A 14,865-nucleotide genomic window follows, 5' to 3' on the forward strand; every position below is an offset into this window, starting at 1 on the left:
TCGGTAATCACTAGGCAGTTGCGGGTTAGTGTCACGTGGCCGTCCGGAGCACTGTGTTCTTGCGACTGTTCCGCAGATGATGCCGGCTTGACTATGTTGTTGGCAGTCACACACAGTGGCTACATTCCTGCCAAGTCTTTTTGCAGTATCGCTGAAGGGACATCCAGCTTACGTAGCCCTATTACACGACCTCGTCGAAACTCGACCCGCGGGATTAGACGAGCGGTCTAGGGCGCTGCAGTCATGGACTGTGCGGCTGATCCCGGTGGAGGTTCGAGTCCTTCCTCGGGCTTGGGTGTGTGTGTTTGTCCTTAGGATAATTTAGGTTAAGTAGTGTGTAAGCTTAGGGACTGATGACCTTAGCAGTTAAGTCCCATAAGATTTCACACACATTTGAACATTTTTCCGAATATCGGTGAGGTGTCGAAACTCAGTGACGTGTTGATAATGGCGTCTTTGTCGCCTTAAAGCTGTTGTTGACTAACATCAACTCACCACTCCAATCCCAAAGGTGACCTGTGACCGTTATAGCGTGCGTATAAAGCAAACCTGATTTACATCCTCATAGTGACCCTACTAGCGCCAGTCTTATGCAACTGGAAAAGACATCATCTTTCAGATGTAGAAACGCGAATAGCAACTTTAGTTTATGGCGTTTGATGTTGCGATTTTTTTCCGTCAGTGTATGTGACGACTCCAAGAGATGTAATCTGACGGATGGCTGACCAAGAATTCCTGTCACACAACGAAAGTGGGCTCGTGCTTCGAAATTCCGTCGCCGTTACGCGGCTTATCAGTCGACGGCTGTATCTGTGGCGATAAGATTATTCGCAGCCGTGGGTCCCCGAGCGCGCCGCGCCTATTCCCTGGGAGACATGGCTGCCGCACGGTCCTCGCTTCGATGCCTGCTGCTTGCCCTCGCGCTGTCCGCCGCCGTGGGCAGTACCTTTTATCCAGATGCCAGTGTCTGCGGTAAGCTGCTCGCGAAACTCATTGCTCGTAGCAGCCTAGTTTTAGTTGTAACAGCAGATACGTGGCACATTGCAAAAACAGATTCTACCGGTATAGTTGGAGTAGATGTGTGTTTTCATGTCAGGAATCTCGCAGAAAGTTGACAGCAGAGCCTGTGGTACCGTCTTGTGAGAGGTATTCGACACTGTAGAACACCGTAGCCTGATAACCAAAGCACGGGCATTCGGAGTATCTTCTCAGCTACGTTATTTGCTCGAAGAACTGTTGACCGATAGAGCAGTGAGCTGGAAAATTTTCGCTCGACACCTGAGGAAGAGAACTGGGGACGTTGTCGAAATACCGTGACATAAAATAATTTACACATGTTTCTTTTAATTTCCATTTTTCGTAATTGAATGCCAAACGGTACAACATAAAACAGGTGCTTTGTCAATATTAACTGATTTATGAATAGCCCTTAAATGTTCGAGGAAGACTATGGCTATATTTGAAATCGGTACGTCAAATTGCGTTAGCAACAGTTGAAATTTTAAGAATTATTTTATGTGTTGATGCTGTGATGATATCTTGAGTACTCTGTGACAGTTTAAAATTTTCCCTCTTGAGGGTACATCTGAACCAGGAGCAAAGCACCCGACTGCAGCGTTTCTTTTTCTTCGTTTACATTATTATCAACATTCCAAAAATAACGCCCAAGAAGCTCAGCAATGAAACCAGAGTTGTTACCACTCACTGTAATAGGAGGGGAACAGGAGCCTACCCATGATCTAAGTAGTGAAGGGGGCAACTTCTTTGAGCTTCATAGAAAGAGTTAGGGTAGAGGAAGGAAAGACAATTTTTTACAAACTAAAACTTGAAGCTATTGAAAACTGGATTTATTATTCACCAAATATACTAATGGTTACACTTCTTAATCCTATGTAATACCTCAAACATTATTAATGAGAGAATATAATTCACAGGAAATTTATAGTTATTATTTTTGCGTCGATGTGCTAACGTTCAAATTACATGCGAACACATTTTATATTCTTATTTTCTGTGTTTTTTGACATGCTGGTAACACGGGATAAAACACCGTGAAATGAAGTTGCAACAGTAGAGGCAGCTTCTAGAGCCTAGAACAATCTGAGTCATTCCTTTGCAAGAATAACGGCGAAATATCTTTGGAGTTTCAAAACAAACTGCTCTGCGTACACCCCACTAGTCACTCTCCACTACATGCTCTGACTTTCAAAATTATACTGAAATGATACGTCTCTGTGTAATGGGGCAAGATGCGACTACAGGGTGGTTACAATTAAACTTTCGCTACTTGAGAGGGCCACGATGAAATACGAATAACCGCAGGTCAATGAAACGTGTGCAAAAACATACACTATGTGATCAAAAGTATCCGGATACCCCCAAAAACATACGTTTTTAATATTAGGTGCATTGTGCTGCGACGTACTGCCAGGTACTCCACATCAGTGACCTCGGAAGTCATTAGACATCGTGGGAGAGCAGAATGGGACCCTCCGCGGAACTCACGGACTTCGAATGTGGTCAGGTGATTGGGTGTCACTTGTGTCATTCGTCTGTACGCGAGATTTCCACACTCCTAAACATCTCTAGGTCCAGTGTTTCCGATGTGATAGTGAAGTGGAAACGTGAAGGGACACGTACAGCACAAAAGCGTACAGGCCGACCTCGTCTGCTGACTGACAGAGACCGCCAGCAGTTGAAGACGGTCGTAATGTGTAATAGGCAGACATCTATCCAGACCATCACACAGGAATTCTAAATTACATCAGGATCCACTGCAAGTACTGTGACAGTTAGGCGGGAGGTGAGAAAACTTGGATTTCATGGTCGAGTGGCTGCTCATAAGCCACACATCTCGCCGGTAAATGCCAAACGACGCCTCGTTCGGAGTAAGGAGCGTAAACATTGGGCGATTGAACAGTGGAAAAACGTTGTGCGGAGTGACAAATCATGGTACACAATGTGGCGATCCAATGGCAGGATTTGGGTATGGCGAATGCCCGGTGAACGTCATCTGCCAGCGTGTGTAGTGCCAACAGTAAAATTAGGAGGAGGTAGTGTTATGGTGCGGTCGTGTTTTTCGTGGAGGGGCTTGCACCCCATGTTGTTTTGCGTGGCACTATCACAGCACAGGTCTACACTGATGTTTTAAGTACCTTCTTGCTTCCAACTGTTGAAGAGCGGTTCGGGGATAGCGATTGCATCTTTAAACACGATCGAGCACCTGTTCATAATGCACGGCCTGTGACGGAGTGGTTACACGAGAATAACATCGCTGTAATGGACTGGCCTGCATAGAGTCCTGACCTGAATCCTATAGAACACCTTTTGGATTTTTTGGAACGCCGACTTCGTGCCGGGCCTTACCGACCGACATCGATACCTCTCCTCAGTGCAGCCATTCTCTAAGAAACCTTCCTGCACCTTACTGGACGTAGGCCTGCGAGAGTGGAAGCTGTCACCAAGGCTAAGGGTGGGCTAACACCATATTAAATACCAGCATTACCGATGGAGGGCACCACGATATTATGTAATTTTCAGCCAGGTGTCCGCATACTTTTGGTCATATAGTGTATGTAAGGACGTGCGGAAGAGAAATGACGAATAAAGCACTGAAAGAATTTTAATTTTTACGTGAGAGGGTAACATTTGTTAGTTGCGTACCGTGTTTACGCTCCGGATTACAGACGTTGCTCACTGTGACGACCATCTACGTCCACGACAACCTGGAACCGCACAATTGTTTGCAGCACTTCTCGAGCGGTGGACCATGGAATGTTCAACTGTTGTGACACAGCACGTGCACTGACTGAAGACCGCACATTGCGTGCGGCATTCTAGGCCATGGCAACAGTACCTTCTTCAACAATTTGTGGCGCAACTGGCCCTCTCCCAGGAGGAATTCCCAGATCGTCAGCTGATTCGAAGTTCCAAATCATGTTCTTGAACCCGGTTACGGAAAGAGGGCCTCTCCGTATTCGTTTATGGCTTCGATACTCGCGAAGATCAGTAGCACTGTTGCAATTGTTATGATAAAACACCTTTACGAGTGAAGTACTACTCACCTTGTTCAGTCCCATATTGACTATCTGCAGCTGTAATGCACACTGATGCTTGTGTGTCAACCCTACTTCGCTGCACCGCTACTGGCGCCTAAAGCCAAGGCATAACATTAAGTCTACTAATAAAGCAAATCCTGCAGCGCACAGTCTGAACATCGTTCCAATAAAGTTGGATACGCATACATAACAGTATTGCGTCTGCACTGTCTGAAGTAGCGCAAATATAACCCCCCCCCCCCCCCTCACCCATACATAATTAATTTTTCAAAGGGAGGAAGGGGAAGCTGTCCTTCCTTGCTCCACGATGGATATTCTCTTGGAGAGGAAAGTTATCTGGTACTGACTAGTGGAGTGGAACAGGGAAGGGCGGTATCAGCTCGTGTTAACGGAGTATTCTTTGCCACACTCCGTCAGCTGGCTTGAGGAGTATTGATGTCAGACTTTTTCACACACCGCAGTGTATTCTGAGCGGTACAACTGCACATGTAAAACAGCAGGGATACGCCAGTTAGTCAGTCTGTAACGAAGTACCCTGTACACCGCCTCACTGAATTTCCAGATGACCCATCTGAACAATGTATTTAGAATGCGAATCTCGTTTTTCGCCTTGAGTGACTAGGGCAGTGTTCGTCACGAAACACGTGTTCGTGCGGCTAGCGGTCCACAGCCGTATTTTATAATAATATATTAGCAACTAGCAGTAGAATCCAGACACGTCAACTATCGTTAAAAGCTTCTTAAGAGGGTTTTTTTCTTTCTCAGTAACAAACAAAAATACTTTCATAGACAGTAATGTTTTAAAATGAGCTTAATACTAATTGTCGCTGGCTAATTCGACCTTGAGCTAAGTACAAATTTACCGCTTACGTGAAGGGCTGTGTAGCGTGTAGCGTGGGCCACTAAGGGGGGCCGGGGGGCTTAATAGAAGTGAGAGGGGAGTTAATAGACGTGAGAGGGAGAATATTTCGTTGTTTGTCTTCCAGGGCTGACAACTGACGAGAGTGCGCAACGAGCACCGGACAGCTGCTCATGGAATGTGAAACGGAAGTAACACGGATTCGTGAATGGGCGTTATAGAGGTGGTCATGTTCAAATGCAGTACATGTTTGTAGCTAGTAATATTAACTCAAATTAAGGCTGTTGTAATACAATGCAATGGGTAAACGAAAATTGACATTCAAAACATTTAATAGACATTGATGATCGTGTCTCATATTGCAATTACTGTCATTAATTAGTACAACACGCTAAATTATGTAGGTTACCACTTAATAATAAGATCGGTAGAGGAAGGGGTGGTAATGTGGCCAGGGCAGGGAAAGTGGCCATTGCATATTGTTTACCTTGAACAGCGCTACTCCCAGCCGAGAAGTGGTCAGACAAATTCTGATTTACATCGCTATTGTCGTCCGACTGACGGTGGAAACTTGTTCTGTCAATTTTTACTAAAAGAGTTTTGTTTTTGAGTCACCTGATGCAATATAAGTTATTTGTATTATTATCGTTACATCACATGTACGCAGAATAATAATTTTTAGCCGGCCGAAGTGGCCGAGCGGTTCTAGGCACTTCAGTCTGGAACCGCGCGACCGCTATGGTCGCAGGTTCGAATCAGGCCTCGGGCATGGATGTGTGTAGGTAAGTTAGGTTTAAGTAGTTCTAAGTTCTAGGGGACTGATGACCTCAGAAGTTATGTCCCATAGTGCTCAGAGCCATTTGAACCATTTTTTGAATAATTTTTACAGTATCAATATTTAAACATCTTTTGGCCTACGCATGTAGTTCCGTGTTACTTATTTCAGTTTGTTAGCTTCTTCCATGGATCACCGATGCCGACATGGCGTCCGATCAGGAAAAATGGCCACACTACTCGTCGGGAAAAGTGTTAAAGTTGTTTATCTCAATAAGAGTTAATTACTTCTAAAAATACGCGTAATACAACAGATAAAACAGTCTTCTGAACCCTTTTGTACACAAAGCTATCATCCGTCACTTTATCTATTTGTGAAAATTTTGAATTAATTAACTTATATTATTCACAGCTGTCTCTGTTTTGTTATGGTTGACCCAACTCAAAAGTCCGATTCAAAACGGTGTTGTGCAGTCGCTTGGTATTATTTCAGGTAGTAGGGCGTGAAGATGACTTGAAAATATGCCAGGAAGTCAGAAAAACAAAAATGGGATCCCGTTGCGATGGCAATGGCCACAGTATCCGCTTCGGTGCGAAATATTGTTCGTTATGTAAACCTTCACAAAAAGGCTTGTAGTTCCAATATACTATTTTCTTTTTCACTTACAATATTAAGTATGATACCTTATAATATATATATTCAAAATGTGTAAGTGGTAAGCTTCTATAAATAACCAAGGTTTGGCGAAGTTTGAACTTCCGTCTGAATGATCACTTCACAGCCCCTCCCCGTTTCCTACGTGGCGCGAGGTGTCGCTCTCCAACATCAATATTGGCTTTTAGGCAAAGAAGTTTTGAAACCTCTGGACTAGGGTACGATGGATGGCTGTGTAGACACGGTATCGAGTGTGAATTATCAACATCGGTCGAACGAGACACCAGATTGGAACTTCAGCAGACAAAGGCTCGTGTTTGAGACTCATTCGCCTGAGTTGGTCGCTTCACGCAATCGCTATCTCGCCTTTTCTGTGTGGCTCTGTTACAGTAGATATTGCTCAAGTACTTATATTGACGAGCTGATATGTTCTGGCTTAATCTATGGAGATAAGCGTGCTACGCATACTGGACACGTAATCAGAATTTCACAGCTTTAGCAAGTGGCATTGTCCCCGTTTCACAGCTTACAGTACACGCGAACCCAAAAAAGGATCAACTAGCCTTTTCGATTTACAATGCTGAGGCACTTTTATCGTTTACACTCTAGCATTTCCTCAAATCTTGCTTGTAAGCGAAGGTATCAACGAATTACATCTTGCGAATCTTGGAGTTTTTGATAACAAACGAGCGCAGCTACCCCCTCTCTAATCCACGGAACAGTTGCGGAGTATCCATAATAAATCCAAAGGTATTTGATCGGACGCTCTTGGAGTCCAAAGTGTAAGTTCGACTCGACATATCTCATCGTGGGCCATACCGGCGCTTTATATACAGGATGATTCCTTGATGATGTTACAGACTTTCAGGGATGATGGAGAGGGGTAAATGTATCAGTTTGAGGTATGGACCATGGTACGGAAACGACCGAGTCGGAAGTTATAAGCGAAAATCCTTCTGATAGCTCTGGCAGTGGAATACATGTACCGGTACTGTTGTTGCTAAGACTGTAGGGTAGGCAACTTTCAGCGGTGGTTACACGTACCAAGAGAACGCAAAAAATGCCTAGTAACCAAGAGCTCATGCATACATTAAGAGCTCTAAGCACTTGTTCATTTTCGATACTGTGAACACATCTCTTCTACTGCAAGCTCTTTGGTTCCCGTATTTTTAGAGAAGGTAATATGGACCAAAGAAGAAAAAAAGTGTAGTGAACATGGGTTCTAAAACGTGTACCTTAAGAACTTGTTTGATGGATGAGATGTACGAGGGTATTTCGGAAAGTAAAGATACAGCGTACGCCAGAGGAACAGAAGAGTTTTGGCGAGCAAGTTGGCGACACTGGTGTTAACCTTGAACCGTTAGCTTTCTCCTCGCGGTCGTTCGGCAGTTGAACGTTGCTTCTGATTGGAGTAGGTCGTCTTTAAAATGGCTGCGCCGATTCAGAATCCCGCTAATGTGAAGTGCGTTCCGTCATACGTTTTCTTCATGCAAAAGGTCAGCGACCAGCGGATATTCGCAAAGAAATTGTTTCTGTTTATGGGAACATTATGAATCGACAAAATGTAACTAAATGGTGTCGTCATTTCTATGAAGGTAGGACCGATGTTCATGACGAACAAAGAACAGGTCGGCCATCTGTGATCTTTGATGCCCTTCTTCGGAGAACGGAGGAAGCAATTCGTGCAAATAGACGTCTCACATTGAAATAATTGCATCAGATCATATTGGACGTGTCAATGACAACTCTCCATGACGTTGTGACTGTCAAGTTAGGGTACAGGAAATTGTGTGTGCGCTGGGTTCCAAAACTGTTAATGGAAGAACACAAAAAGAAAAGGATGGGCTTTGTACTCGACTTCCTCACACGCTATGCTGAAGCAGGTGATGAGTTCCTTGATCACATTGTGACAGGTGACGAGACATGGGTTTATCACCATACACCTGAATCCAAGCAACAATCAATACAATGGCGCAATTCGAATTCACCAAAAGCCAAGAAATGCAAAACGTCGATTTCAGCGAAGAAAATCATGGCTTCTGTTTTTTGGGACAGAGAAGGCATTCCTCTGTTGGAATTTATGCCTCCTGGAACGACAATTAATGCTGCTGCACATTGCCAGACTTTTAAACGTCTTCGAAGGGCAATTCGAAACAAACGCAGGGGAATGCTGACAAGTGGCGTCCGCTTGCTTCATGACAACGCTCGGCCTCACACAGCGCTCGTAACCAAAGCACTACTCAAACAATTCAAATGGGACGTATTGGACCATCCGCCATACAGCCTGGACCTTGCGCCCACCGACTTCCATGTCTTCCGTTACCTGAAGTCACACCTTGGTGGAAAATCATTCCACGATGATGAAGAGATCAAAGAAGAAGTTGAAATGTGGTTCCGACAACAGGCGGCAACCTTCTATGACTGTGGGATACAAAAGCTTGTGCACCGACTTAACAAATGTTTGGATAACGGGGGTGATTATGTCGAAAAATAACAAATAATCCAGTTGATAAGATGTAACTGACGTTTTCTAAATAAATGTTCTATTTAAGGAGTGTGAGCCATTGTATCTTTACTTTTCGAAATGCCCTCATATTACACAGCAGCGAAGACAAACAAGTGCTTGTCGCTCTTAACATATGCGCTTTAGAGATAAAGTTTACTAGACTTTTCTTCTCCCTTTGGTCCATACTACCACCTCTGAAAATTGCCAATCTTGCAACCTTAGCGCCAACATTTTAAAGGTAAATGTATTCCACTACCAGAGGTGTCAGAACGATTTTCGCTTATAACTTTCGACACGGCCTTTTCTGGACCACAGTCCCTTACCTCCAACTGATTCATTTGCCCTTCTACATAATCACTGAAAGTTTGTAACATCGTCACGGAATCACCATGCAGAGCACAACTAAATGTGCCAGTACGCAATCGCTCATGTACTACATACTCTGATGTCTGTCAAGGGGAACATCTTGACGCCGGCCGCTGTGGCCGAGCGGCTCTAGGCGCTTCAGTCCGGAACCGCGCTGCTGCTGCCATCGCAGGTTCGAATCCTGCCTCGGCCATGGATGTGTGTGATGTCCTTAGGTTAGTTAGGTTTAAGTAGTTCTCAGTCTAGGGGTCTGATGACATCAGATGTTAAGTCCCATAGTGTCTACAGCCATTTTTTTAACATCTTGACGCAATCTTGCAAGATGATGTGGTGGAAACCAAAGGTACTTCTGCCCATTGAGCTTATGTGTAGCTGGCGAAACCCGTGCAGAGAATGGGGAAGGATTTTAGCTTTTTCTGTATTGGGGATCATTAAGTACAGAATCAGCATGCGCAGCTGTAATTTTTGGTTCGGTACTTCACACCTTGAGAAATGTTAATGTTGCTCAAATGATTTCCGTCGCTAATCGCGAAGTGCTTACTGCACTCGCTGACGACACTCAGAGGTTAGGGGTTTTACATTGTTAAGCAAATCCTCGGTATATTAATGGATAAAGTCATAAATTTCGAATTTAATTGACAATGGCCCCTCTGTTATTTCATACGAGAAGATAACTACGTATCCTCATAAGTTGTTGTTCAATAAATTACTTCTGTACTTGGCATGTATATCAAAGAAATTTAATGTGTAGCTTACTATTATCATTTCAACCTACACGATATAAATAGTTTTTTGGTGTCCCCTGTAGATCCAGTAAACCCGTTTCTAAGAATTTTCAAACATCCCCATCTGACCTGTGCCACATGTCCCGCCGGCCTTTCGTTAATTATCATTTCTGTCACAATTAGTTTTGCACTCCAGTCTTGTGACCCGTTAATTTGTCCTCCCGACTCTTCTAGCCATTCCTAACACGCACTTCTGCACTGATTTCCGAACAACGCTAAGATTCTTAGCGATTTGCAAATTAGAAGTCGATATCTCATTGTCGAAAGTCAAAACTACACTACTGGCCATTAAAATTGCTACACCAAGAAGGAATGCAGATGATAAACGGGTATTCATTGGACAAATATATTATACTAGAACTGACATGTGATTACTTTTTCATGCAATTTGGGTGCATAGATCCTGAGAAATCAGTACCCAGAACAACTACCTCTGGCCATAATAATGGCCTTGATACCCTGGGCGTTCAGTCAGACAGAGCTTGGATGGCGTGTAAAGGTACAGCTACCCATGCAGCTTCAACATGATACCACAGTTCATCAAGTGTAGTGACTGGCGTATTGTGACGAGCCAGTTGCTCGGCCACCATTGACCAGACGGTTTCAGTTGGTGAGAGATCAGGAGAACGTGCTTCCCAGGGAAGAAGTCAAACATTTTCTGTAACCAGAAAGGCTCGTACAGGACCTGCAACATGCGGTCATGCATTATCCAGCTGAAAAGTAGGGTTTCACAGGGATCGAATGAAGGGAAGAGCCACGGGTCGAAAGACATCTGAAATGTAATATCCACTGTTCAAAGTGCCGTCAATGCGAACAAGAGGTGACCGAGGCGAGTAACCAATGGCACCCCATAGTACCACGCCAGGTGATACACCAGTATGGCTATGACGAATACTTCTTCCAATGTGCGTTCACCGCAATGTCGCCAAACACGGATGCGATCATCATGATGCTGTAAACAGAACCTGGATTCATCCGAAAAAATGATGTTTTGCCATTCGAGCACCCAGGTTCGTCACTGAGTACACCATCGCAGGCGTGTCTGTGATGCAGCGTCAAAGGTAACCGCAGCCTGGTCTCCGGGCTGATAGTCTATGCTGCTGCAAACGTCATCGAACTGTTCGTGCAGATGGTTGTTGTCTTGGAAACGTCTCCATGTGTTGACTTAGGGGTCGAGACGTGGCTGGATGATCCGTTACAGCCATGTGGATAAGATGCCTGTCATCTCGACTGCTAGTGATACGAGGCCGTTGGGATCCAGCACGGCGTTCCGTATTACCCTCCTGAACCCACCGATTCCATATTCTGCTAACAGTCATTGGATCTCGACCAACGCGAGCAGCAACGTCGCGATACGATAAACAAGAGATGTTTATATTTTCCCACCCCCGTGTTGCAAATGTTTTGACTTTTGAGTGAAATGCCCAGTCGATGTGCTGTTGTTTTCACGTCAATTCTACCAACAGTGAAAGTTGTTTAGTTCTCGGGGTGTTGTAAAATTCCTGGATTCGTCTCGTCGCTGTGCAGCCTATGAAAAGGATTGCAGAAGGCTCCCAAATAAATTCCAAAGTACAGTGCAGTTTTAACACCAATATATTTCCAGGACTCTGGTGTCCGAGCCTGGTGAACTGTACCGATACATCACATGTACCCAAAGTTGACATCCATCGACACAGAGTTCACAACAATCAACAAACGAGTGAGCCTACAATACATTTGCTCGCAACCCTAGCCCTAATGCCCCAAGGCGCCTGCGTGACCTCTATTTATACTTTTGTTAACAATTACAGTCAATGAAAATTACAATTTTATGTAAAATCACAATTAAAAGTTAAACCGAATATGAGATACACATTGCTAAAAATTTACAATCACAATACTGAACAAGGTGAACCTATTTTCAACTTAGTTATGAGTTAATATAACATTTTATGACTAATTATGTTACAGGTAACAATTAAATTTCTAAATTTGTTTATAACAAATCAACTAGTGCCTGAATTTTAGTGCTAACATATATCGGAGGTTCAATTAACATGCTTTATTTATATGTTCTATTTAATTTGCTGTAGTAATTTTGTAATGATAGGTTTACTGGTACATCCTGACCATGTGCTACATTTCGTTCGATTAGTTACAGTATTAATTTCACATTTATATTGTGTTTTTCACATAAGAACAATGTTAATCAGCATAGCATCATTTTCGAATTATGTGTATACCGAAATAGTGGTTATTTTTGTATGTAATTTGGAAACAGGTCACTTTACAATTGAGCAATTAAGACTGGTGTTTATCTTTAATGCTCTCCGAGGGGTTCTGATAGGGCAATGAGATACAGTAATATTTCAAACCGCAATCGCGATAGGCTACAATCCGACGTTTATCAAAGTCGGAAACGTGATGGTACGCATACCTCCTCCTTACACGAGGTATCACAACAACGTTTCACCAGGCAACGCCGGTCAACTGCTGTTTGTGTATGAGAAATCGGTTGGAAACTTTCCTCATGTCAGCACATTGTAGGTGTCGCCACCGGCGCCAACCTAGTGTGGATGTTCTGAAAAGCTAATCTTTTGCACATCACAGCATCTTCTTCCTGTCAGTTAAATTTCGCGTCTGTAGCACATCATCTTCATGGTGTAGCAAATTTTAATGGCCAGTGGTGTAATATTGCCCACCAACTGTAAGGCCATGGCCGACTAACTGTCCAATCTTTGTCAGACTAGACCTCTAAGTGTTGGGTTGGTACATAAGTTCGTAGCGTTTTTCCGTATATTTAATAAATACAACAGATACACATAACAGAGACTTTAGTCATCAATAACAATTCTTCTTTACTATTTACAACAGTCTGCCAACACTGGAGTAACTTTTAGATTCTGTGACTGTAGAAATCACGTGGTTTTGAGGCAAAGAACTTATCGAGCCATGTATGGAGACCATTCTCATCCAGAACGGATGCTCTTTTTAGATTGCTCGATAGAGAGCGGAAAAGGTGGACATCTGAGGACTCAGATCAGGTGACCAAGGTGGGTGTGGAATGGCATCCCAACCCAACTCTTGTACAGAGTTTTTTTTGTCAATGTAGCAGAATGCGGACGGGCGTTTTTGTGGAGTAGCATCACTTTATGCAGTCTTCCTGGTGCAGTACACCAAAACGTCGCTGTTCCCCCAGATATCTCTTGGGGATGCTCACAGGTCTTTGTAAGAGTTGCTGCCTTGCTTGGGCTCAACCATTCCTTTCTTTTTCTTACATTAGCGTAAACACATATTTATCGTCACCAATAATGGTACGGGATAAGAGTTGTCGGTGTTCTTCACGAGACAGTTGGGACGAGGAAGCACAGATGCACACATAGCCACCAGCTGATTTTTGTGATTTTGGCTTAGAGCATACAGTAACCATACACCCAATTTTTGAACCTTCCCCACTGCATGCAAATGTCGCACGATGGTGCAATGATCACATTTTATCACATTTGCCATTTCTCGAGTACACTGACCTAGATCATTATGGATTAAATGTGTTTAAATGATCATAAAATCCTTAAGACCTTCCTGAACGTGGCATTATCCCCATACACGGCGCAAATGTTTCTGGCTGCATCCGCCACTGTCACACCTCTATTGAACTGAAACGGAACAATACGTCGGAAGTGTTCCACTTGGCACTCCATTTTCTAGCGTCCACAGCTCCATTCACTACCTCCAAAAGACAAAATCACAATATGTAAACTCAAATAGCAATAGTGAACTACAATTGAAATATGATAACCGATAAATGAACGCACAGAAACCGGAATACCAACATACAAGGCGTGTTTTTTTAAGTAAGTGCCGTTTTGAAATTAAAAAAAGACGTGCTAAAATATTTCAATAATTTTATTCTTACATGAAAGCCTGTACCTTAATCTTCTTTTCTAAATAATTTATATCAATATTGAGGCACTTGTCATAACGTTGTACCAGTTTTTGCATACGCTCCTCATAGAAGTCTGCCGCCTGACTTGTTAACCACTGCATCACCACTGTTTTGACTTCATCATCGTCTTGAAGACGCTGACCACTCAGGTGTCTCTTCAAGTGCAGGAACAGATGGTAGTCACTGGACGCAAGATCTAGAGTTTCCCATCGAAAAGATGTGATGAGAGCTTTGGTCTGATTCGTCACATGCGGATGGGCATTGTCTTGCAGCAAAATGGCGCCCTTGCTGAACTTGCCACGTCTTTTGTTATGAACTGAACGGCGCGGATCATGGAATGTCTTACAGTAAGCTGTTACATTGATTGCCTCATTATGAGGCAGAAATTCCAAAAGCAATACTCCTTTTCTGTCCCAAAAAACTGTGCACATGATTTTCCGGGCAGAAATTGTTTGCTTAAACTTCACTTTTCTGGGTGAATCTGAATGCCGCCATTCCATGGACTGTTGCTTTGATTCTGGTGTGACGTAGGTCACCCATGTTTCATCGATCATAACAATTTGGCTTAAGAAATCATCTCCGTACTTGTGGTACCGCTCAAGGAAAGTCAATGCACTGTCTAAACGTTTGGTTTTGTGGACATCTGTCAACATTTTTGGTACCCAACATGCGCACAATTTTCGGTAATTCAAGTGCTCGGTCACAATGCCATACAAAACACCACAAGAAACATTAAGAAAGTCATCCCGCAAGGAGGAAATCGTAAAGCGTGTTTCCTCTCACCTTATTGTCCACTTCCTGCACCAAACTTTCATTAACGATGGAAGGACGCCCACTCCGTTGTTCATCATGCACATTTGTGCGGCCATCTTTAAGTACTCTAACCCGCTTTCTTACCATTGCATCACTGATAATGTTTTCTCCGTAAATTGCACAG

At 43.5% G+C, this 14,865-nt stretch overlaps 1 protein-coding gene across 1 annotated transcript in view; it reads left to right on the forward strand.

The window, feature by feature from the left end:
• The first annotated feature begins 875 nt into the window (after positions 1-875).
• Positions 876-14,865, forward strand: part of LOC126191406 (uncharacterized) — an 84,730-nt gene continuing 70,740 nt past the window's right edge. Inside the window, exon 1 of the mRNA XM_049932273.1 lies at positions 876-972. Coding sequence (XP_049788230.1) covers positions 876-972 — 97 coding nt within the window. The remainder of the gene's footprint in view (positions 973-14,865) is intronic.

This window comes from Schistocerca cancellata, chromosome 6 (genome assembly GCF_023864275.1).
Source record: "Schistocerca cancellata isolate TAMUIC-IGC-003103 chromosome 6, iqSchCanc2.1, whole genome shotgun sequence".
Lineage (NCBI taxonomy): Eukaryota > Metazoa > Arthropoda > Insecta > Orthoptera > Acrididae > Schistocerca > Schistocerca cancellata.